The following is a 26,321-nucleotide window of genomic DNA, read 5'->3' as shown; positions in this document are numbered from 1 at the left end:
TATTAAGCAAGTTTTTATCCTCTGCAACATAAAAATTCATTTTTCATGTTGGGCGCCTTTGGTACCAGAATGTAGAAACAAATATTTAGGGTCTTTTTTTTAAAACTGTTTTGTAAGGTTTCCGAAAATAGTCAGTTCGGCAACTTTCCTGATAAATACACCCCTCCGATATCAGGGAAATAATTTAATAAACCGGCTTGAGCAGTTACTCTAAAGTACCGAATAAACGGGAGTTTAAAAATTGAGGGGTTTGGATATTTCGAAGAAAAACCTATATGGTTGCTCCATTTAGTGGCATGTCACTTTTATGCAGCGTTGTTTTTTATTCTTTTTTTCAAACTACTTGCATCTCGCTTCTCCCTCTTGATTTTTTGAATGCGCTTACCGTCCATGACTAAAAAGCAGGTGCTTATTCGAATTTTTAGCCACAACAACTTGTAAACGTTATTACAACAACTTAAATTCTTCGTAAAATGTAAACCTTTGAGGATATCTTAGAAACGCAAGGCTAACGAATGAAAAAGTTTTATGAATGTTCTATCTTTACTTCTCAACTGCCGTGTTTAAATTATTTTATCCCCATAACTAATTATTTCTGACGTCATTAAACAGAAAACCATATGACGTCAAATTTTTGACAAGACATTACTGCCTTCGCAACATGACCAAACAGATGTGACCGCCAAGAAATCAAATTTAACAGTTGACAGAGAAAACAAAAATAACAAATGGCCAACTACCATTTGTCAGAGGAATTGGCAAATTCCGTTGTTAATGGTACAGTACACGGACATGAATATGTCAAGCATGCACCTGCATACGCTATTCTATTCATTTTCGCTGCTTGTATATTAGGAGGTGAGTAACAACAATAGGAATTTCTAAGTTTTTGTGCCTTCCTACAGAGGGCAAGTTTTCCAATTAGCGATGGGTTAGATACGTTGAACGCTTCTTTGCCAAATTCAACAGGATGAACTTCTGCAATTTAAAACCTTGTTTTATCTTGATTATAACCTTGTTTTTTTTTTTATTATAGCTATTGTTCGCCAATTGATGAAAGATTGGTCTCTACCATATACTGTTGTACTAATCATATTTGGTGTATCATTTGGAGCAATCTCAAGGCATTATCCGGAAGTTCAAAAGTAAGATTTAAGTGTAAATTGAGTAATTGCAATTAAGTAATTGCAATTAATATTCTATATGAAGGTATAGACTAGCTATGAAGTATTCCTTCTTTTGAAACAAATGAAAAAAGAAAAAAAGTTTTCTACAAAGAAATTCTGGTGACGAATAGAACATTCTCTGGACTTTAACTGTATTTGTAAAACAAAACCCTGATTATTGTTTATATCCTAAGATCATTTTCAAGCGCTTAAAATTGGAAACTATAAGGAACGGTTAATGTAAGTAGGTAAGTAAGTAAACAGGAATCATAACGTCCTTAGGGATTCCATCTTAACATTGTTGGTTCTTCCTCCCCTTCAACTGTAGTTGTACTGCGTTGCTACCAGTGATACGTATAGCATTGCTCTAACTACCTTGCATGCTACAAAATTCCGTTCACGGTCATTGGATGGCTTTGATGGGATGATAACACTAGATTCAAAGTGTGTCAGAGTGGTATGTCAAACCTACTACCAATGATTTTAGGCCCAACCTGCGTTACAACAACACCATCTCCATCATATTTTAAAGGTTATGTGTTGTTACATCTCATAATTTTCTTGCTTAGCGTTAAATCTTTTTCAATATTTACCTCTAAACAAATCAGATTAAGTTAAAACGGTAAACACGTTGTGTAATACAACGTTGTCTGTAGCACTAGGTCCACAAAAATTGAAATCCTATTCTCAACTAACTTAACACGACCCTAACTTAACACGGTCTATAGACGAGATAGATCATCTCTAAACACGGTGTCTTAACGGATTGACGCATCTTTTGACATGCTGCACCGTTAATTGAAGAGTCGGGATAATAAATAACAAGAAAAATAAATAATCAGAATGATAAAGGGGAAAACTTAAACTTTTGCAATTTTATGTGGTGCGACTAGCAAGCTGAGATTGAATTGAGTAATGCATTTCAAGTTATCTAGTAGCTAGATCAAAATGTAGCTAGCTAGCTATTCATCTTAAAATTCCGAACAAAATTTTTTCATCGTTGGGCCTGGATCATCTTGCACCAGGATCCAGAAACTAACAAAAAATCTAAAAATCTAAGGATTATTCGTAAAAATTTCGACGGTTGAAAAGTTCAAGAATTGTGTCAATAGTTTGGTTTGGACCATCTCATGACGGTATTCAAAAAGTCCAGGAGTCAGGTTTTAGTAGTTCGGTCTACACAATAACAGGTGCTAAAAAAAACAAAGTTCATCGTGAGTTTGAAAGCCATGTGCCAATATTTAGGCCTGGCACGTCTTGAGACAATAAAAATTTTAATATACGTTCCTCTAACCATGGCCATGGGCTGTTAATAGTTAATAGTTTGACCATCCAAACTGCAAACACACTGGTCCATCTTTTAGCGGGTCCTCGTGTCCAAAGATGAGTCAGTCCCGCGTTTAAAATTGGGCCAGCGTTTGTAGTTTGGTAAAAAGGGCCCCTCTATTTTCAAGTGTGTAAGACTATATCCGCTATCAATTTATCAGGTAGAAGATGTTAAAGAAAAAAGTATTGTTAAAGTATCAAGAAAAATTGTAGCTTGCATTTCTTGATGAAAGCATTTAACAACCGTACATGCTCGATTAAATGTCACATTATTATGGGCACCTAAAAGGGCGATTATTAGAAAGTGGTGGGCTATATCAAGTATCATATCAATACTTAACAACTTTTTATTTATTTATTTAGTTACACAAAGCTGGCAGTAGACAATCCACATTTGCTGTTGGCGACGTTTTTACCTGTGCTTTTGTTTGAATCTGCTTTTGCAATGGATGTTCACATATTCTACAAAATGTTCACTCAGGTTTGAAGTCGTTGTGATTTTGTTATTTGCTAAAGTTAATCATTTTTTCTTAAAAAATCAAACACTAAAAACAAATGCATGTATTTAGATTTTTTTTGACTACCGCCAGTTTAAAATTTAATTTTTCAACAATCGCCAAAAGGTTTTCTCCACAATCTTTTCAAATAATTCGTTCTTAACTATCAGCACTTACACATCTATTTAGGTGTGTATACTCGCAGTTCCAGGTATGACAATGGCTGCTGCTTTGAGTGCCGTGATGGCAAAATACGTGTTTTATTACGGTTGGTCCTGGATGGAGTGTTTTTTGTTTGGTTCTATAATCAGTGCTACTGATCCAGTTGCTGTGGTGGCATTGCTTGGAAGTTTAGGTAATTGAAATTCTGTATTTCTCTCCTGTTTCATATGTCAGCAGTTTTAGGTTTATAGGTTAAATTATTCTTAAATATGACAGTACCTTTATATACAATGTTTTTATAAAAGTCAGGTATATTAACTTCAGTCTTCAACGTACCTAAGTTTTGCTAAAACTTGAGTTTTGAAACATCGTTTTTTTTTTTCTGAAGATCTAAACGCCAACATGGTTCTAACTACACTTCCTGAATACAAAAATCTGTGCCTAATTCTTGAAGCAAACCTCTGTTTCCCAATCTCTCCCTTAATTGGTGGGAACTAACAATCACTAATTACTTTAAAAAAAGTGTGTTTTTTTGTAAAATAGTTTTTTAAAAAAATTTACAGGCCCTTCCACTTACAAATCTCCGTTTTTACTGTCCCGACTATCGTCATATAATGGCTCGTGTACACTAATCTTAACGCGAGAATATCTAATTCTAAACTAGTGGGCTTTTAGATGACGCTCAATACAACAGAGTATTTGTAAGTACGTTTATCATTGAATCCTCACCTTTAAGAATAATCTTTACAATGTTTAGGAACGTCAAAGCAACTTGGAACGATCATCGAAGGAGAATCTCTGTTAAATGACGGTGCAGCTATTGTGTTGTTTCATATTTTCTTTAATCTTTCATTCAAAGAAATGACAGGTATGTTAAACATGTAAATAACTAAACTTTCAGGAAACATATATGAGTTGCTTTTTTCAGCTATCATGAAAAAATATATTGTTACACGGCAGTTTTTGTACAATTATTTTAAAAATGGCAAACAAACATCAACTGACGTATATTAGAGAGTCAGTAGGTTGCAAAAATTTCTACTTTGGTAGATGTGTTAATCTCTTAAAGAGTGCTAATTGCAATATCTAATCCCTTTGCATTGCTAACTGTCCACATGAGGACCTCCGACGCCCTGAAATAAAAGGATTGGAGACTGCGCTGCCGTTACCGCAAATTACAACCCTCTATGAACCCTGTTATAACTTTTCGTTTGCAAACTAACAGAACCATCAAACTCATTCACCATGCGACACCACAAAAAAACGTTTTAATTGTAGCACACCAGTGTGTCTCACTATTCAGCCGATAAATTATTTTTATATGTTTTTTTCTTATCACTAGTAACTCAAATTGGACTTTACTTTCCTCGTGTTGCGTTTGGTGGAATGGCTCTTGGTCTTGTTGCTGGCAAAATTATTGTCTTTTGGTTACAGCGCGTTTTTAACGACGCTATGGTAGAAATTTCCGTCACCCTATCTTCTACATATTTGATATTTTACATCGGAGAGGAAGTATTAGGTGTGTCAGGTGTGCTGGCCGTGGTAATGTTGGGAATTGAAATCAATCAACACAGAACGAGTATAAGTCCTGAAGTGGAAGTGTTTTTACACAGGTAACTACTGTCTACTGTTGTCAATAATGTATTACGTTATGAACTCTGTTCTGTAAAAGTTGAGAGAAATCAGTCATTCATAGCTGGTTAAAATAAAACTTACAGGAGGAATTTTAAATTTTTGTAATTTTGGCACTGATAAAGCTGCAACTTACTGGCGTTAGTTTTCATTTTAAGGCGTTATGGGGCGTATCTTATATGTGTACATATGACAATTCGACTACGAATAGCAAAAAAAATAACGTCATATGGGTTGCCGTAAAGTAGGTCACTGTCCAGCTAATCATTGATATATGATTTATCCTAACATGGGTCACTCGCCTCGCCTCGCCTCGCCTCGCCTCGCCTCGCCCCCCCTCCCCTGCCCCGCCCCCTCACTTTTTAGCTACACAATGATCTTTTTTAAATAATATTTCAAACTTAAAAGGGAGCTGTTTTAGGGATCTCAGAGCCTATTAAAGTGAAAAATGTTTCTTCAGAAACTCTAAAATTTACGTATATTTTGTTGTTTATCAAGATTTTGGGAGATACTTGCTTACTTGGCAAACACTCTTATCTTTCTCTTGGTTGGAGTTGCTATCATGGAAAGAGCGTTTGATGTTATCGAGTCATTAGATTGGTTGTACATAATTGTTGACTATTTCGGCATTATTGTTATCAGGTAAGAACTTTTGAAGAATATCTGATTTTCAAAACAATGATAAATACATTTTACACGTATCTTCACTGTATTGCCGTTTAAGCCCCTACGAGGAAGTGCAAAACATAATATTGTTAACGTATTGCTGGTCTGTTAGCTAAGATGGCGTTTATCCAGGATTGTGGCGGTAAATTAAAATTTACGATATCTTTTATTTGTTTGTATCTGTTCTCCAGAGCAATTGTTATCATCTTGTTCAGTCCGTTTCTCACACGTCTTGGTTATGGCTTACCATGGAAAGATGCTGTTGTTATGATATGGGGCGGTTTGCGTGGCGCAGTAGGGTTGGCGTTAGCGCTACAAGTCGCTTTGGATCATGAGACGGTTGGAAACAAGGTATAAAACACATTTAATGCTTAACTTGGAAGTCAAAAATTAATTCACAAGCCTCGTAGTAAAAAAGAAAAGAGTTAACACTAGTTTTAATCTTCCATAGATTTTGATTCACACAGCTGGCATTGTGCTTCTTACTCTCCTGATTAACGCGACCACGATACGCCATTTATTAAAACTGTTGGGGATGTCAGAAATATCGGAATCTAAGAAAGCTTCGATGAATAATGCTGTTAAAAGGTAACTTAGAATTTTATTGTGTTCAAGCTTTAGATTACTGTATATTTTTATCCCTTACAAGTACGACCATGATGCGACTTTAATTATAGCTAAGTTGGTGTTCACGAAATTTATAAAATTATGTATATAATTAGCGCTGCATTGTCCAATAAAAGGATTGATAATTAAGAGACAAAGTTCATAAATCTTTTCCTCTGCAGGTCCAAGGCTTATTAGAGAGCAGATAAAAGAAATCTGCAAATCAACTCGCAGTATTTCGAATGCTCTTTTATTTGATTTTTTTCGGTATCTTTAACTAACTAGGCCTCTTTGACATGGAATTTTTTTAAGAGATTTTTTGGCGGTCATACAGAATAGCGATCGTAATTGCAAGAACTAATTATTCAAAAGTATAGCTTGTTTTCTTGATTCTCGCGCGATTAATTCCTTCATAGGCTTAAATCATACATCTATTGCGATTTTCCCTGTTTGATACGAATTTTCCGTCATTTCATCCTTGATCCGATCTCCTGAGAACCTAATCACATTTGATCACGATGTTTTTAGATTGGATCAAGGACAACAACAATCATTCGCTATGCTTAAAACTGATCGATTTCTTGCTGATGCTGATTGGTCGTATGCTGAGAAGGCTTGTTGTATGATTAATCCATATGCCGAAAGTGATCTCGAGGTATACCTTTTATAGAGACAACACAATTTATAATATCCAGAACACAAGTCGCTACCTGAGAATCAAGTAAATTTTGTTGTGTTGCAAAACAATTGGACAAAAAGTTGTCAGACAAGTCAAATTAAATGTTTCGTCTCTTTCTAGGACACAGAGTCGTATCCGCCATATTTGCTACGTTACAGCACGTGTCCAGAATGCGAAACCAAAGTGGTAAATGTGCCGTCACCAAAAGAATTTTCGGAAATGGCGGAGGCTGGTAGAATAGGTATGCTGAAAGCACAAAAAATGAGTTTCTGGAGACAGTTTGAACGTGGTGTATTGTCAAGTGACGCTGTCAATGTGCTTGTTAATCTTGCTGACACATGCTTGGACGTAAAAGACAGGTAGATAGATACATGTTATACTGATCCTAATGTGACATAGGAACACTTTTTGTTTCATGACAACACTAACGTATCTTCAATATGCTTTACCATAATTTTTACGGCTATAAATTTTGTAGATGTAATCAAACATATATTTTTTAACTATATGTTACTTTGTTTTATTTATTCTTTTTATTTTTCAAAAATATCTTATCACCATGGGGGTAAAAATAAGTGCTAGATTCGCAAATCGCAGTATTTCGCATCACGTTAAATTTACGTTCGTTAATAAAAAACTTAAATTATATTTCATATTTTGCTTCTTATAGATTGATCAAGTTAACGGATTTATCATTTCATTGGAAAGTTCCAAGATACTGGGAAAGAACAGTAAGTGCGAGGGTGATGAAACAAGCAGGTTGTCAGTCAAACTGCTTATCAAATTATTAAGTTTACAAACCAGGTTGTCAATCATTACTAGAATGGTTATTTCATTAGCGATTTAAAAAATTGGGGATACGTAAAATGAGAATGTGACCTTAGTGTTATCCAATCAAAACACACCAAATAAATCAGATTTTAAATAGTTATGGTTTCTGAATTTGTATTTTACACATTTATGCACAGAGATGCATTGTATATTACTTATATTTAAATTTTACATTTAATTTCTCTACTTAAAATATCAGACTGCGTTCTCTTTTTTAGCGTGTCCGTCTAGAAAAATTCAAACAGGTTAGAGCGTCAGAAACAGTCCCACCTCCAAGAAATTTATTTCTTCGTTACAACTACTTAATAGCGACGCATGTCGCATTTGATGCAGTGATGAATGCATTAATTGCTTTAAATATGGTACCCATTGCGTTTGAATTGTCTGTTAGCGAAACAGTATGGTATATGAAGTACTTGAAGATCATCAATTATGTTTATTGTGGTGTCTATATAATGGAAGCAATGATAAAGGTGAAAATTCTCATTCACAATTTTGTTCTACCTCATACCTAGGGTTTGATAGTTTTTATTTTATTTTGGGATAGATCCTAAAATTTTACAAGCTCTAGGGAAAGATTTTGCCTTGATCTTGTTCCGAATATGTAAATTTGCAAAACTATGCGGTTCTTTGTTGCTTTTTGTGAAATATATTTCCCACATTAATCAATTTCAACGCAACCTAAAAACAACTTAATTCCCAACTTCTTGTTTAGATACTGGCCTTCCGAGTGTACTACTTCAAAGATAAATGGAATTTGATCGATCTAACTATCGTTGCACTCTCCGTCATTGATGTTATTGTTGATTTGGTAACCGAAGGTGCAACTGGAAGCTTCTCCCCAGGTGTTTTAAAACTTGCTAAGATCTTTAAGATTTTGAGAATGGGTCGATTACTGAAATTAATGAAGGTAGGAGCTTTTAGAATTCCTTTACTCAGTTTTATGTGCCTTGCTTTTTTATATTTCTTGATAATAATTGACGTGTTGTACATGTGCGCAACGAAAAGCATTGTGGCGGTATAACACCCCTAAGGCTTGTTTCCCAACTTGTTTTCCTTGTAATTGGTTTGCAATTATTAGCGAGAAAAAAATCTACACCACTTTATCTGTCGTGCTTCTTTGTTGTATAACAAGTACTTGTATTAAAAATTTAACGATGGCTGTATTAAGAAAGTTGTTCAACAATTATGTTAGGACTAGGTTAACACTAATATTTTTTTTAGGGTTTGATTCCAAAACTAATTGACATGGTAAATAATAGAATCAATCGCCAATTGAGTTTTGGCTACGATATTGGAAAAGGATTCGTAGTTGCTGAAGAAGAAATAGCCAAAATTATTGACCAACTGGTTTTGGATCCAAAAATTGCTGGTGATTTAAAAACCCGTTCAGATTATACGAGGCTTCAAGTTGTTAAAAGTTTAGGTTTGTGTTCACTTTCTTCACTTGCATCACTTATAAAACGTGTTAAATTATGATTAGGTATAATAGGCTAAAAAAACTGAAAAACGCACTAGTCCGAAAAATGGAGTCAGGGAAAGTCTAATCATATGCTAAAAATTCAATACTTTTCCCTCGATTCTCATACTCTGATATAATAAAATTCCAGATTTTATTGATAAGCAAAATAAGAAATACAGGGATATTTTTGTTGTGACATTAAAAACAGAATAGTGTGGCATTTTTAACTCTATGATCAGCATATCAATTTTTACTGTCGTTTCAAAAGACGACTGCAATAACATAAATGCACCTTTCAGTAAAAGACAGTTAGCAAAAAAGGTTGGTAAAGGTTTTAGAAAAAATATTGGTCAATTGCACAAATTTACGTTACTGATACGGTATGTGCGCCAAAGAACATTTGATATGTCAAGTTTTTGCTTTAGACTCGACACCTTTCAATTTCCACAGTTTCTTGGTACTGTTAGTGTTATTTTAGTTTCTATAAGATTTTTTGTCCAATTTTAAGTAACTTTTCAGCTGTATTGACTGCATTCTGAACGGTTTTATTATTTTGGATTATTTATTTTAAAGGTTTGCTTCAAAGAGAACATCCTGGCATTGCAATTTCAGTTAAAACAAGGCAAGCGATTCGATCAGTCTTAAACAATGCAAGAGACGCATTAAATGACTTGCGATCAAATGGTGTTCTTGATAAGCACGAAGCAATAAAGTTGGAGCGCGTAAGTTTTGTAATTTCAAAAGTATTTCAATTTGCTTTATAGCTGATTAGTGATTTCCTTCAGTTTAGCCACCTGTTTAATTAATTTCTTGATCTCATTCCCTATATCTTACGAAAAATATTTTTTTATTTATTCTTTGTAGTTCGCAATGTGTATAAATGATAGTGATGCAACTCTCATCCGTGAACATCCGACATTCCTATAACGTTGTTGTTAGCGTGATTATAAATATTTCTTTGCACGACGAAACGATTTTAGCAGAATATAATACTCTCTGAGATACGAATATTTTTAAAAAAAATCTAAGTAACGTGGCAAATCTTCTCCTGTAAATAACATGCGTATAAAGTCTATCCGTTCGTCAAAAGTAAATGGTGCTACGGAAATATTTTAAGTGTTATATATATTTTATCCGAAATATGTACGGCAAACGAATTTTGAAGAGTTCTTTTACAGGCTTCGCCCAAATGTAGTTTAAACTCCAAATTCCAACCTGAAATGATTCACAAATGTACAGATGTATCAGACATATGTTTTATTTACTCTTTTTCACTCTTTTATCGAGACAACGCTTACGCACAATACTAAAAAACATTTCCTTTTAAGGTTGCTTTCTCCTTTTCAGGATATCGAAGTAAAAATGAAACAACAACTTCGTGCTCCTGCTTATATTCCACCGAAGAAACCAGAAGATATTCTTCGTAGCTTGGTTTGGTTACAAGGACTAGAGGAGGAGGCTATCTCCTATATAACAAGTAATGCTGAACTATCATCTTATGATTATGGAGATACTATTGTTAAACAGGGAGAATGTTGTGATGGAATTTACTTGATTATTTCTGGAATGGTAAAGGTAAGTGCTTTTGAGGTAAAACAAACCGAGTTGATCTACGATCGTCAGGTGTAGTGGTGGTTAGTGGTAGTGTGTATTATTCTTGTGCAATAAAGTCGTAGGTTCAAGTTAAGATTAATTTATAACGTTAGTTATAACGAAGTAAAGAAATCTCAGTGTTTAGGATGAAAATAGATTTTTTTTCCTTCTTTTTATCATGGATGTAGAAATAATTATTTCTTATCTCTATTTCTACCTCCATGTTTATTTTTCTCATTTTTTCCATGTTTATCGTTGCTGCAGAGTTGTAACTAATACATCATTGAATCTTTTGATGAATCTTTGCATTTCAAAATTATATAGATAATCTTAAAGCAAAATAACCAAAAAAAAAAGAAAAAAAAAGCAGGCAACCTTTCTCTATAATACAACAGACCATGTGCTCCATTGTGTTGCAGGTTTCTGTAAAATACGGGTTGCTTTAATAGTGTTCTTCTGACTTATAGCTCGTCGGTGTCTCTATGGGAACAGTTGATTTTCAACAGATCTCTTCATTAACATCATCCTTGCAAATATCTGCGGATTATTTGTACGCTGGAAATGTGATTGGAGAAATGGGATTACTTACGGATTCTGTTCGTAATGCGTCAGTGATTTGCGAAACAACTGTGCAGGTACCATTTTTTTAACCGCTTTTATTCCCAGGTATCTTTTGCCTTTATTGATACAAGAGAAGACGAGGGAAAGGGTAGGGAATTATATGGATGTTAATAAGTCATTGTTTCAGACTTTCTCTTTCATTCAAACTTCAGAGTAACGAGAAGAAAAATTAAATTTATAATTTTTTATTTCATTTTAGGCGTACTTTGTAGGTGCAGATAAAATTCATCGTGCAATGAAACGTTTTAAAGGTTTAACTGAAGGCTTATGGAGAGTTTGTGGAATTCGGATTGCGGTACCACTTCTTATGGAACATGATGTGTATAAGGTATTTGCTTTAACGAATAAATCGAAATTTTTTGGCGCGCCTTTTTTAATAACTACATTATGACCTTGTTGTGGACCATTGACAATCTCTGAGGCGTGTTACGTAGATAGAACTGGCTTTCCTAATTGCTTGTGGCTGCAATATAGAAAATTTCTCCTCCTTTAGGTAACTTGGAAAACATTTTTCTGTGTTTACGTTTTTTTATATGTTTTTTTCATAGTTCAGGGTTTGTTAAATTTTGCTTTATCCCCTTTCCAGGATCCCTTTCCTTCTTGTACCAATGTTAATTTATAATATTTCTTATTTACATGCAGCTTTCGAAGACGTTTTTGTATCTAAAAAGTGCAGTCATTTACCACGTACTCAGCCTTCATACCTCGTATATTTTGAAGAAGATTGAGCGTGTTATTTATGTTCACCTAAGATTTTATTTGTTAGCTAAGTGTAACTTATAAAAAGCGGCCCAAAAGTACGATTCTGATGGAACATACATCAAGCTGTGTTCAAATATGCAAATTTTAAGCTTATATATATTTTCATACATTATTTGTTGTTTAACTGGCTAATTATTTTAAGAAACATTATTGGTACGCACTTAAGCACTAGATTTTTTTTCTCTTCTGGATTAGATAAAATAATGGACTACGATGTCTTAAATCGTTTTCCTTGACGTCAGGCCCTTAGAACACCGCCAATTACGTGCACAGGCCTCCAAAGGCTGTAATACGGACATTTGCAAACTAATAAGAGCCGTACACGTAAATCACGTAGTTCCATGGGCCCAGGAAAAACACTGTCACAGGGAAATGTTTATGATAAAGACGTTGAGTTGATACTGGGTAGAGCTGTATTTTTGTGTGTACGCATATGCTTTTTCTTAACATTTACAGATTTGGTCTAAGGAATACCTCCGCATGGTATGTGAAAACAGCCACCTGGCTCATTTTGACGATATTTCTATTTATCATGTTCCTGAAAACGTCAAGGAGGCAGTGCTGATACAAGGAAATATCATATGTTTTCACACGAAGGAAGTTTTTAGAGCGCCTGCTTTATTGCCTAAGAACAAGAGAATATACTGGTTAGTAGAGCTTTAATTAAAAACAGATTATTGTGGTAATAGACGCAGAAATACTATTAATATTATATGCTATTTGAAACAAATTTATTTTAGTTTAGTGTAATTTATAGTCAAAATTTATGTGAAGGAGAAAAGTCAATAAAGTAAATTTTATGTACTAAATGTTTTTATGCTATATGATTTGTGTTTAGTTTTGGTGAAGCTAAGCCCCAGGTACTTCTCATTCTTAATCAAGCAGGAAATGCAACATCAAAAGTCAAAGCAATTATCGACTTAAAAGGTATATTTTACTGTTTTGGGTGTCGTTACTAGCGCTACTAACTGTTGCTGACGGCAATATCAAAGAACTACTGACCGACGTCAAAGTGTTGCCTCATCTTTTGAGGACAATACACGCTCTTTTATGACAATATCACAATTCTAACCAGACGGATCATTAATCTTATTTCTCTATTGTTCTAAACAATAGACCAACTCTTTTTAACCTGAAATCTCACCCTGATATTCATTTTAAAAAGAAGGCGTATCAATGCCGCCCTCGTATAGCAGCAAATGCTGCCTTATAATGACTACTACTGGTTAATACAAGTTATTACTGGCTAATACTGATCAATTCTTGTCAATACTGCTTAATACTGGTTGCATGTAATAAAATTACTACTACGTTTGCTTGATTAAAGTCACGTTAAGTACATTTTTAAAGCTTTTCAAGTTTAAAAACAGCCACAGAAATTTGTTAATGTATTACTCGGTGAAAACACGACAACTTTTATTAGCGCATTCATTGATTTATCTGAAAAACTTTAACAGTAAATTTACTCAATTAGGGTAGAAAAAACAAAAATTCGTCATCCATGTTTAAAACATATTTCGTGTATCTTAAGTGCAAAATAGTGATTTGGATGCCATTTTGAAAAAAATATGACTAGTAAGAAATAGAATCATATACTCAGTGATACCACAGTGACGTTGCACACCAATTTTTGAGATCTTATTTAGTTGCGCCTTTTATTGTGTATCTAGCCGAATGCCTTACAAAGCATCTTAACATTTCTTTAGGCGAGCCCGAAACTTCTACTGAACATGAACCTGAAACACCCCGACCTAATTCAAAGATGGAGGTAAGTCTGCCCATAATTTTTCCTTTAAATGCTACTTGGTTGAGTTAACTAAATGGTATTCTTTTTTAATAAACTTTTACATCTTCTAGAATGGAAGTCATCGCTCAGCTGGTTGCCAGGTGAAACAAAAGGTTATTGAAGATAAAGGTCCACAAAACGAATGAAATTTATAAATATTTTTTTGCATTTATCAAAAACTAAAATGATTAAAAATATATTTTGTTAATTTTCCCGCCTTTTTTGAAAAAGAATAAGACCTCGAGTAATTGGCAGGTTTCCAAAATGGAGAATAGGCACCGGAGCGCGAGAGTAGGAAGAAGAGACAGGTATCCTGTGTAGGGTAAAATGCTTCTTTACCTTTTTTAGTCCTTATTAACCCTTCCAGTATTCGTGGTCGTAAGTAAAGGTTGGCTACCAAAAAGATCTGAAAAAGTGGAAGATGAAATCAGCTTAGTTTAGGGGAAAAGAAAATGCTCAAATTGATATATTTGTTCATTTTGTAAAAAAAAACAGACACCAGAAAGTTTCAAGGTGAAATTTAGTTAAAAATACTGTACAGTTCTTTTTTAGCAAAATATCAAAATAATTCATTTGACACATGGTATATTTTTACTTTCATGAAAATGAAGACTTCTTAGGGAATTTCGCGATTATAACAATCATACTCAAAAACCTTACGTGTTACGCTGACACAACCCTTTTGTCTGTGAATTAGAGGTGTCCGGTTTACAAGTGTCCGATAATTGTTAGTCAGAAAATTAAATGTTGGCTCAATTTTTGATGAGTGATATGTTTTCAGTAACAAAGAAATAAAATTATCTTTAATAATCTCTTCACTACCAAATTCATTTTATTGTCGTGAAAAAGTCCGACTTGCTTTTCGAACCATAGATTGTCCGTATTTTCGACATTTCTTTCTTGCTTTTTTGTAGTCTTTAAGTCTTGCAAAATACACAATTGGGTCTATGAAAACTTGTGAAAAAGCCAGGCATATTAAAACTAGTTTAACCAGTTTATTTACTGCGTTTTTATCTACATCTATCCAGGCAATCGAGAATATAGGAGCATTGCATATTATAAACATACAAATCATGATAAGAACTGTCTTTGAAGCTTTAATCTCTCTTTTTCGATCTTTCACTAACCTTCGAAATTCTTTGGCAGCTTTTGCAGCGATACTATTTCCACGAGGTTGATGTTCTATTTTCTCCGGTATGTATATCGTGGGTGGTATCATAACCGATTCAAAACTGGATCTCACCATATCAATAATCGGGTTTGAGTAGGAACTTTCGGTTACAATATGCGAAGATGATACTTCACTCGTTACGCTAGTTTTGCGCATGTCATTTGCAGTACTATACGAAACACGCAATACTAGGCTATATGATATAACCATAACTAGTAGGGGAAATGCAAAAAACAACACGTGATACGCTATTATCCAATCGTCGTCTTTGTTTTGTTTGTAAAATATATCCTCGTTACTGCGCATTACTCTTTGACAGCCAAACATATGGGATTGAAATTCCATAGCATTGACCCAGCCTTCTTGAAACACGCATCCTGGGATCAGTAGGGTCACGATTGCTGGGAGTAGCCATAGCAACATTATAATAAAAGCCACATGTTTTTTCCTAACTGTTCTTGCATATCTGTAAGGAGAGACAATTAACATGCAACGATTGACACTCTCTGCAGCTAGATGAAACGTCGTGGTACATATTAAAGCCATACCTAAAGTGCTTGTTCCTGCACATATATTAAATAAGTCATCGTTTGCTGAATATATTGCGAGGTTAACAAGAACAACTACTTTGAACAGGTCACATACTGCAAGGGACACCAATATGGAGTACGGTTTCTTCCGCAAAATTCTATACTTTATCACGGAGACTAGAATTGATACGTTGCATACGATTCCAGCCAATGCGATAGTGGAAAATAAGAAAATTAGCCACATGGTAACTTTAGTTAATTTTTTTTTTCAACCTTCGTTGTTACATAATAATGTTTAATGTTTTTTTTTTTACCTAAAAAAAGCAGAAAATAGATATAATTAGAGAAAATGATTTTGTTTTTCTCTGTTCTATGTTAAGACAGTTTTACCTTTTTGGTAGCTTTCTAAATTGGTATAAACATAAACATAAAAAAGTATTCTTATTAATCAAAACATAGGACTCGTAGCTATATATTGCCCACGCTAAAAAGAATGTATGCACAGAAGGATGATATGTTAAAGGAAAGAGTAATTTTTTCTCAAATATGTTGTTCTGGATACAAAAATAAATCAAAATTACAAAACAACTATTTCAGCTTCATTCAGGATGGCAAACAATTCTGTGTCATATCATTATATATGCTAAAATATAAAAGTTTTTCCTTCATCCTTGACTGTGTTACGTTTCTCCTTAAGTATATGTGTTATCACTTAATCAAAGAAAATAATTATACGATTATACGCAACCAAAAGAACACACAAAAACATGAAAAACACACGTATGAATACATAAATAAAAATAATAACTAGAGAAAAAATAACGTATGTTAACAATGATTCCGGGAATTGTAAATCATCTGCATGACAAAGAGTACTAACCCTCGCAGTATGATTTCAAACTTCATTGCCAATTTGATGAAAATATTTAACACTATGGAATAATTTTGTACTTCCAGCCAACGTCAAACTGGGGCAAGCGTAGATATGTATACCTTTCAGCTATTAGCTGCTACCTGCTGATCACTGAACTAAATACCATCTATGTACAAACGAAATATTTCTTGAAAATATCAAAAAAGATGTCAACACATGTGGCAAAATATGTGTGTTTATTAAACGAATCGATGAAGCGTACGGTATTGATTGCTTTAGGTTAGCTAGATAGTGTTTTGAAAGAATGACAAATTGTGGTTCAAGCGAATGACTAGTTTAATTTTTATCATCGTAACAGAAAGAAACCGCATGTCATCAAATAAACAATACACGAAATAAGGATTGTTTTCATAAAAATGTTCGAGTAATGCAGGAAGTTATTTGTAAAGCTTTAGATAAAAATGTTGAATGAAACTCAAACTTACCTCCACTTAAAAACAGAGAGACACTAGGAGGTACTTTAATCACGGATAATATCAGTGCTAAAGAATTACTAGAACAATGGTAGTCTTATTAAAACATTCTTGATGAGGCTGTGAATGCTTTCATTCTTTACAAAAGTTTAGTCCCTAAAATATTTTCAAGATATTACGATTAGCGTATTAAAAATTACAAATTTATAACGGCGACATCTAGTTTTAATAAATTTTCCCACACACTATTTTTTTCTTTTCAAAAAGCGCGCGAAAATCAAATTACACGAAATCGGAGAAACGAATAACAAGATGTTGAAGTATTATAATGCTTTTCCCGCACAAAATTAATCATAAAGTTAAATAGCACCAATGATCCATGTTGGTTGGTATAAATCCAATATTGTTGAAACTATTCAGCCACAAAAAGCTATCCCTTATGCAAAATGACAGGTAAGATTTTTGGATCCTTAACAATTCAAAGACGTGCAGAACATTTATGTGTTGATAAAGCTGTGCGCTAAACATGGTCGCACGAAAATTAAATGCGGGAAAAAAAAGACACACGAAAGGTTGTTAGTCTTGTAGATAACTGACAGTAAGATAGGACATATTCTAAAAAATCTCTTTTTTTCCACCGAGTTTTCATAATCTTAAAAACTACGTTTCTGTCAACGTGTACAACAGAGATACATAAAATGCTTGTGAATTATAAGTTATAACAACAAGTGAACACGTTTAAAACGAGACATCATTAACAACATACAAAACCAATATCCAACATCATTTGAAAACTGTACAATCACGCATTGAGCACTCAGCTTTTGACGAGTTCAACGCGATGTTGAAGATGTTGTAGGAAGATCAATTATAATTGTGAATTATGACAAAACCAAACATGCGTATCAATGACATCGAATTAATAAAAAAAATTTGTTGCTTGGTAACATTTGCATGTGCGAATCACAATGTCAGAAAAACACCGCGTACGATAATATGTCTGTGGGTTAAAATAGAGATGTATAAACACATCAATCCTCGTGTCTTGATAAATTCCTCACTTCTCTGTCTTAAGAGGGAAATGCAACGAGGCGTAAAAAAATGACAGCATTTACTATTAATGATATTTTGGAGGGGCCAAGCAATACCGTAGACTCTCGATATAACGAACCCCCGATAAAACGAACACCTTTATTAAAGGAACCAAAGTTCGTTCCCTTTGGATTCTGCCTTAAAAAACTCTTATAAATTCACTTTATAAAACGAACCCCCGATATAACGAACCCTCGATTTAGCGAACCAAATTTTCCGTCCCCTGAACCAACAAAACCTCTATAAAACGAACTAAAAGTATCAAATGCTACAAAATACGACAAACAAAACCAAAACACATGCAATGTTTTCAATATTTTTTACACCACGTAGATAGCACTTTACGTAGAAAAAAAAGAAAACGTAATGCAATGTCATCCAAATTGAGTGTTTCGAACCATAACATTCGACGTTCAATATTCAAACACTAAGGTGTAAACAAAACGCAAAAAACTATTCAAAATTTTAAGGTGAAGAAGGCAAATTAAAAAACAAGGGAATAAAAATGAAGCGAGTAAATATCACTATAACCGATAAATATAAAGCGCAGCAGAAAATTATTTGACGGTGTTCTATAGTGAAATATAAATCAAAAGTGTTTTTCATCCAAGTTCTTCTAATGGACAAAAATTTAAGCGATTTTTGGAAAATTGATATAACGAACATTTTTCCATCCCCCTTGGCGGTTCGTTACATCGAGAGTCTACTGTATATAGTTTATGATTAGAACCTTTACCATTATGTCCCATCTTGGCCCCATTGCTACGATTTCCGATTTACTCCTTCTTTAAAAATACAATTTCTCATCCTGATTAAGTTATCAAAGAAAATAATTTTCAACGCATTTTCAGTCACGTTTGCTTGAACACGAGGGAAATATAAATACAGTGTTGCGTCTTTCGGTCGATATTGGATCTAAAAGCCAAGGTTATTCGAAATTGACGTCACGCTGAGGGTGAAGAAGAGGGTGTTTTTTGAGTTATATTTCAAAGGGATATATTATTTTCAATATTACATATCTCTTTTGTGCCAAACACTTCTTTCCAACTCTGTTTAATGTACTAAAATACAGCAAGATTGGAGATTTTGACAGGGTGTTCTTAATTTTTCCTGTCTAAAGCGTTTTTAATTGTGTGTGGCCTTATGGGAATGTCATCATCATACGCAAGACGTAAACATTAAATTGCTTAGGTGGTCTTTGAGTTCAGGTTGTTGTTTCTTGCGGATTCTAATTCAAAGATCCAATTTTAAACCTGACCCTGAAAATGGTTATTTGAACATCAATTCTACAAAAAAAAATGTAATTAGCGCATCATTAACCTCGTTTGATCATTTACCCTCCATGGTTTGATATTGTTATTGGTCAGGTTAATGTTTTAATCTTAACGTTACGTAAGTGTTTACATCTTTCACTGCTACGAAAATCTTAAATAATTCAAAACAATTTCGGTTTTACTGCAGCCGGGAATAATGTATCAATTATTATTTCACACTAAGCCGTGAATTAAGGTTTTGACCAACGTCTTATAAAGTTTAATTTTTTTAATAAAAAATTAAACATTGTTGAAACAGTAATTAATCTTTTATATCCACTGTTTTCGTTTGGGATATGATTGCAATAAGGACAGGGGTATGAATATGACTCTTAAACAACAAACACATATGGACAGACACTTCTTTTCCTTTGAAACAACATTTATTTAAAACATTTATTTATTTAAAACTTACCAGTATCAATTGGAGACATTTCTTTAACAAAGAGCATCTTTCTTCATCGTTTAAATCTTGCAAATACAGGCATTCGTACGAAGTTGGTAAATCACAACATCGTCTGGGTTTTTTTCTGTTCCTATAATATGCTAACGGGATGGAGACGACACGTCAAGCATACCATATGGCAAACAAGCTGGATAAGTAATATTTCCACATATTAACTCTAATGCTGAACTGTTTAAACAGGAAGTGTTTTTCGTTTTTATTTTCGTAAATTCGCTATCGTCATGCAAACGATCCACCAATGTATGTCCTGTTATTACAACAAGACTTTGTTTTGGGCAATTTGTTTGTTTACAAATTTGTGCAATATAATAATCTGGTTTTCACTTACTGCCAAAAGCAATTTAGTAGTGATTCGTTTGACACATATTTAAAAGACAGTAATCTGTATTAGAGTTATTTACATTAAAAAACTGTCTACCACTTATTCCAGTAGGTAAGATGACATTTTTTGGCTTTGAAGTTTAATTATATGCTAACACGGTTATGATTCCTTGGATTTTTTCTACAAAGAGAAAAACAGAAGTTCCCTCACGAAATGAGGTTAAAATAGGAAAAAGACTAGATTTGTTTGATTCAGTGAAATTTCAATGTTACATTTAGCGGCATGTTTATGTGACTTCTTACCGAACAGGTCGCCAGATTTTTGATGGCTATTTACTTTTACCGACTGATGGCCTTGTGGTAGAGCGTTTGCCTGCAGTGCGGAAGTTTCACTTCTTGCCGAGTCATGTCAGAGACTATAAAACTATGTATCGAACCTTTCTGTCAATGTTCAGCATGAGAAGAGAATTGATATCTTAGGTGGATGTCTAGTTGATCGGTGTGCTTGCATGCCTTCTGTAGCTCAAAGGAGTTTTAAATGCACTAGAACCCCCTTTGCAGGACCTCATTAATAACAGTACCGTTAGAAACTGTAGAGGCTACCTTGAGTAAATAATAGTATTAAAAATAATGAGAATAAAATAGCTCTAGGGACGAAAATGAATACTCTCTAAATTGTACATAGACCACAATTTTCTTATTTCTTTCTGCTAACCTGAGACTTTTCCTAATGTTTTAACGCATATGCTGTCATACAGAAAAAAATAATTCTCACCGTGGCGCCGAGTTACTCAAAAAACTACATTTAAGTAGACAGTCAACGGAAAGATTTCTTGCAATTCCTCCACTTATTTGCACTAATTTTCAAAAATACTTCACATGTGTACTTCTCATTCTGCTGATATACACTTAACCATGACCACATAAACTCATTTTATACAACACGATCGTAAGCGATTTAAGCTATATCTCTTTCGCCAACGCAGGCTTTTTAATTAAAATTAAAACGACAAACTCATTAATTTCAAAAATATGTTACTAATTTTCTCATTATTAATTGCACGCAATGTTAAGAAGTTTATATGCAACTTGAAGGTATTCTCCAGGGACCAGAATTATTTTCAATTTACAAGTAAGCTATATATAGGTATTGTATAATAGTTTAAGATTGATTGTTATCATATTCAAGGCGAATAAAATCCCTTAGTCAACTTATCCCCAGGTTTCTAGATGTTTCATTCCTGTCTACTTGATAAAAAATGGGATACGAAACTTTACAACAACTTTACATAGTCCTAAAAAATGAAATTATCATGCAATCGTTACACAACCATGGTGTTTAGTGGATCAATCTTTTAATCGCAAAAAAGAATATATTCTATAATAATATTCAAGATGAATTAGACAAAAAGTTAAGAATATCCTAAGAACATGCTCAACTTGAAATTTTGCTTGCAAGTAAACGTTTGTTTTTTGTTCTCATTAGTTAAGCTGCTTAAACAGCAGCATCTTAGGGGCAATTTTATACATCAATTCGCATCCTTAGATCTCTCAGTCTTAACTGTTCTAAAAATATGCAATGAATGCACAACGACAAAAAAAAACACTATTATTATATACAGGGTTGCATGCACTTATCTGCATTGGATACAATTCAAAATCACTATTCTTCTAACTGTTCTAAACTTTCTTTACATTCATCCGTTCTCTATGCTGCTGTATCATCTGATTCTATTTTTGCTTAACAAAGAGGAAATGCAGATTACACAACTTCGTTCTAAATTAATCATCCTTACCACAATAAATTTTAGTTTTCCTGTGGGTGTAAGGGTGCGAAATATTTTCTCCATGCACTTGTATGGTGCAACAACAACGACCAATTAAAGCCAGCGGAGGCAGAATCTTTCTTTTTGTTATAATCTGATAAAACTAGGCGTATTGCTATTTATTTCAATAAATATGGAGGAATATAATGACGTCACATCTGTCAAATGGTGAGGCTATTGCTAACCACAAAAAATCATTGACAACCTTCTGTTGTTGCAGCAGGATATACGACGAAGAGGAGGGTGTAGGAAAGGGAAAATCTCTATTAATCGAGCAAAAATAAGTTAGGACTGGATCAGTGAGGATAAGTAGTACAAGCTAGATTATAGTTCAATAAATCTTTTGTACAATACATTACAAATGGGTTATAGCCTGAGCTCTATTATTTGCCTTGTTTATTTTGAATATAAATTCAATGGTGATGTTTTTATGTCACTCAGTTACAATTTGAGATCGAAAAACATGGGTAAATGTCTTAAAACATGTTAAAAATTTTAAATTAAAAAAAAATAAAATGAGGACAATTTGACCATAGAGCAATAACCCGTAATTGTTTTTGTGGTGTGTCTGCATACACAATAACAGAAAAAAACCTCGCCCGTAGGACCAAACATGAAATCTCTTTAATAATAGCCGTCGTCTGTCTGTCTGTGTGTCCGCGAAAGCCGTGCCCCGTAATGGAAACACGAAATTTTTAAAATTGGCATCAGTACCAAATGCGATATATTTCTGTCCACTTTGTTGCAACGGGTTAGTTTAAAGGACGGGCGACCCCGTGGATTTTTCCACGGGCTAACGACTAGTCTATATTATAATACCCGTATACCTCTGTCTGTCTGTCTGTCTGTCTGTCTGTCTGTCTGTCTGTCTGTCTGTCTGTCTGTCTGTCTGTCTGTCTGTCTGTCTGTCTGTCTGTCTGTCTGTCTGTCTGTCTGTCTGTCTGTCTGTCTGTCTGTCTGTCTGTCTGTCTGTCTGTCTGTCTGTCTGTCTGTCTGTCTGTCTGTCTGTCTGTCTGTCTGTCTGTCTGTCTGTCTGTCTGTCTGTCTGTCACGCAAAATGGTAGCTTAGCTGTGCAAGTAGCGAGACGCACGTGATGCGGTATAAAAAGGACGGCCGAACCCGTGGATTTTTCCACGGGCTAACGATTAGTTACTGTTACGGATTGTTACGAACTGTTACGGATTGTTACGAACTGTTATGGATTGTTACGAACTGCTATATACTGTTTTGAACTATTACGAAATGGTACAAACTGTCACGAATGGGTTAAAAACTGTTTGCCAGAGCTATTTTTTTGTGAAGCAGAGATTTATATTTTTAAAATTTACTAATTCCTTCAGTGCGCCAAATCTTTCTTACAATCAGGAAATTTTGACCGTCGAAATCTTCTTATAAAACTGCATGATTATAGTGTAACGTAACATTTGGATGAATAAAAGATTCTCAATACTTGTTAGGGCGAAGAGTGCTTACAATTGTCAACATAGTTATAAAGAATTGAATTAGGTAAGTATAATTCATAGGTTGTCAATACCCTTTATTGCACACGAAATATAGCTAAAGCATCATACTAAGTATAGCTAAAGCATCACATAATTTCAATAGCATACTATACTTTGAGGGCATAGTTCTTGCGAATTTTGCGAGATTTTGTCAATTTGTCAAAATTCATTTCACGCAAAAATTGACGCGATTTGAACTTGTCAAACTTCACAGTGGACTTAGGTCAACTCTCAAAATGGTCTAATTGTTCCTGTCCTTTAGCGTAACTTTTATGGGCCTAACGTGTTAGAAAGTGCGACTAGCGCAATTTAAACGGTATCCACATAACCTACGCTTCTGTAGAATTCGCGAGTGGATGCTTTTTGCCAGCTTTGTAAAAATAGCCAAAAAAGTGTTATTGTCTCAACAATTTTTTGAGGTATTGTAGCCACCCTCTTCTCCAATGTCTCTTGGTCCCTAAGCTGTTATTACAGAGCAGCTTATATTTGTGCTACTATCAAATTAATCAAAAGGCAAATGAACTGGGAACGAGATTGTTATTTAACATTATATGCTAGGTATGTCAGTTTCAAGTTGAGCAGTCTTTAGTTCCTGTCTAAAACGTCATCAAATTCCTCTCTTTTTTTGCCAAATTTGCGTAATGTCAGATATTCGCAAAAACTAGTTCTTGCGAAAATTAAACATGTTTTTCAAAAAATTCCTTGTACAAATTAATTTTTCTAAGGTAGCTCCTTCACAATTGAGTTTGTGTGTTGGCTACTACCGCTTAAACTACGGGTACGCCCACAATTGTAACTGACGTATACATGTGTTGAAATTCTGTTACAATTCGAAATAAACTATTAAAATTATCTACTCGTACGTGTGTCGCCTTTCGCAAACTTCTGACTCATCTATCTGTGAAAGTCTATAAAAAAAATTGATATTTACGAAACTACCATATTACCCACGCCAAAAAACACTGTTCACCTCGCATAAATAAGACACGATATTGCTAATGACCACTTAAAATAAGTAATAAGGAAGAATACCTGCATTGCTATGCTGCAAAGCAAAAGACGATTCTTAAGTTTTTACTTCTTTTTAATATACACTGTACGCAATTTTTTTAAAAAAGTTAAAGAACTTAACTCTGTTTGTTGTTTAACGTGCTGTATAAGAATTTCTATCAAATTTCATATCGTTTAACTGAACATTTTCGCATTTTTTTTATGGTGCAGAGACACGATAAAAATCAGTACTAGAACTTCAAACCACGTGACGTATTAACTTACTTATTTATTAGCTTATTAGAAGCGACAGTAATACAGAAATAAAATTGATGATTACGTGGATGGATAGTAATGAATCTCACAAAAATGTTAACTAAGCTTTCTTTCAGGATATAAAGTTTAGACGCGAAAGGAAGTCTTAAAGAGCAAACTTCAAATTCATATTAAAAACTAAAATATATTTAGGTGCGTCAAGATGATATGAATAATCCTCAACTACTTCTTCCTTATTTTAATCTCTGAAGAAAGATCCTAGGACTGTACTGGATATGATTCGATTTTCTTTATTAAGTTACTACTACGAACTAGATTCACGTATTATATTAAGTGACAAAAAACACATATTTAGTTCCTTAATTTTTGTGACATGACTTTTTATCTTTGGGCATCAAAACCGCAATACAATAGAAAAAGAGACGCGAGGGCTTAAAGCTTTAGCATTAATTATAAAAGATTTTTTAATCAAAAGGTGATGTTATCTAATCAGATCTTAAATATCAATGGATTGGGTCTAAATTTAATTCTTGTAAAATACTTTTCACTTACACATGGTTTCTTAAAGAAAGTTTTCATTTTTTTTCATTTTTTTAAAGTGCGCACGCGCTAATAAAATTACTCGTAAGCTTTTTTACGCTATAGCGGAAAATATAGTCAAATGGAAACGAGGCTTAACAGTGTGCCTACCTCATATATTGAAAAAAAGTAAGAATTTAAGAATAGTCTTTTGTTTTGTACGTAGCAATACAGGCATTCTTCGTTAAGTAGTCATTAGCAATATTGTGTCTTATTTATCCGAATTTTTTTGCGTGGGTAATATTGTAGTTTCACAAATGTCAATTTTTTTATAGACTGTCACTGATAGAGAAGTCAAAGGTTTACGGAATGCAACACACGTACGACTAGATATTTTTAATTGTTCGTCTCTGATTGCAACAGAATTTCAACACAAGTACAAAGACATCAGTTTCAATTGTGGGCGTACCCGTAGTTCAAGCGGTAGTGGCCAGCACACTACGTCCGTCTTTAAAGAGTCACTTAAGCATGGTTTCACTTGAGCGATAACAATATACGATATAATTCAATACACGAGAACGATTTACGAGTATGTTCCAAACGACGGTTGCGTAATTTTTAAGCAGTATCCGTTGTTACGTGTATTTTTCGTGGGAAACGTCCTGTGTCTTCTTGACATAATTTTTAAAATTTTCACACATATTATACATTGAACCAAGCAACATAGCTTCAGTTTTTTCGGTTCCAAGATTTAAAATTAATTCATTCTCCATACACCATTTAAAAATATAGTTCATGTCAGATGAGAGACGAGTGTCAATGATATCAAAGCCTCTCCCAGCAACAAATAATATGGTATCGTGTGCGTACTTTGCTACTTCAGAATATTTTACAATGGTAGAAAGATCATTGAAGAACATTATAAATAACAGCGGGCCTTAAATTGATCCACTAGTGATTGGCTATTCATCAGATCAAAAGATTTTATATCGCACATGCTGAAATCTACCAAACAAATAATCTGCGAACCACTCGCGTTTCTGTTCAACGATACCAAACCTAGCTAGTCTAGACAACAGTTTACCATGGCTCAACACATGTCGAAAGCTTTTCTCGGGTCTAAAAGCACAGCTGCAACTATTTTACCTTCATTCACTTTTGATTTTACAGAATCCAGC

At 34.0% G+C, this 26,321-nt stretch overlaps 2 protein-coding genes across 2 annotated transcripts; one reads left to right on the top strand and one right to left on the bottom strand.

Annotated features, from left to right (window-relative positions):
* Positions 1-630: 630 nt before the first annotated feature.
* Positions 631-14,002, top strand: LOC130612775 (sodium/hydrogen exchanger 10-like). The gene is made up of 23 exons (XM_057434132.1): positions 631-858; positions 1,037-1,145; positions 2,856-2,973; positions 3,179-3,344; positions 3,909-4,019; positions 4,494-4,764; positions 5,282-5,425; positions 5,641-5,800; positions 5,901-6,037; positions 6,584-6,710; positions 6,855-7,093; positions 7,405-7,465; positions 7,784-8,038; positions 8,281-8,475; positions 8,790-8,991; positions 9,601-9,749; positions 10,375-10,602; positions 11,088-11,255; positions 11,441-11,569; positions 12,460-12,650; positions 12,842-12,930; positions 13,710-13,771; positions 13,861-14,002. The coding sequence occupies exons 1-23, from the start codon at positions 729-731 to the stop codon at positions 13,933-13,935; spliced, it is 3,516 nt and encodes a 1,171-aa protein (XP_057290115.1). The 5' UTR covers positions 631-728; the 3' UTR covers positions 13,936-14,002.
* Positions 14,003-14,281: 279 nt separating this feature from the next.
* On the bottom strand, positions 14,282-15,769 carry LOC130613233 (5-hydroxytryptamine receptor 1F-like). Its single transcript, XM_057434572.1, has one exon. The coding sequence runs from the start codon at positions 15,732-15,734 to the stop codon at positions 14,622-14,624; it is 1,113 nt and encodes a 370-aa protein (XP_057290555.1). The 5' UTR covers positions 15,735-15,769; the 3' UTR covers positions 14,282-14,621.
* Between the last annotated feature and the right edge of the window lie 10,552 nt (positions 15,770-26,321).

The sequence above is a fragment of the Hydractinia symbiolongicarpus genome, chromosome 10 (genome assembly GCF_029227915.1).
Source record: "Hydractinia symbiolongicarpus strain clone_291-10 chromosome 10, HSymV2.1, whole genome shotgun sequence".
Classification (NCBI taxonomy): Eukaryota; Metazoa; Cnidaria; class Hydrozoa; order Anthoathecata; family Hydractiniidae; genus Hydractinia; species Hydractinia symbiolongicarpus.
Note: the sequence above shows the minus strand (reverse complement) of the source record. Positions and strands in the feature narration are given on the sequence as shown.

Coding starts and splice junctions, on each gene's coding strand:
- LOC130612775 (XM_057434132.1), top strand. CDS start 729: ATGGCCAACTACCATTTGTCAGAGGAATTGGCAAATTCCGTTGTTAAT. Junction 4,020..4,493: donor TTCATTCAAAGAAATGACAG/GTATGTTAAACA, acceptor TCTTATCACTAG/TAACTCAAATTGGACTTTAC. Junction 9,750..10,374: donor AAGCAATAAAGTTGGAGCGC/GTAAGTTTTGTA, acceptor TCTCCTTTTCAG/GATATCGAAGTAAAAATGAA.
- LOC130613233 (XM_057434572.1), bottom strand. CDS start 15,734: ATGTGGCTAATTTTCTTATTTTCCACTATCGCATTGGCTGGAATCGTA.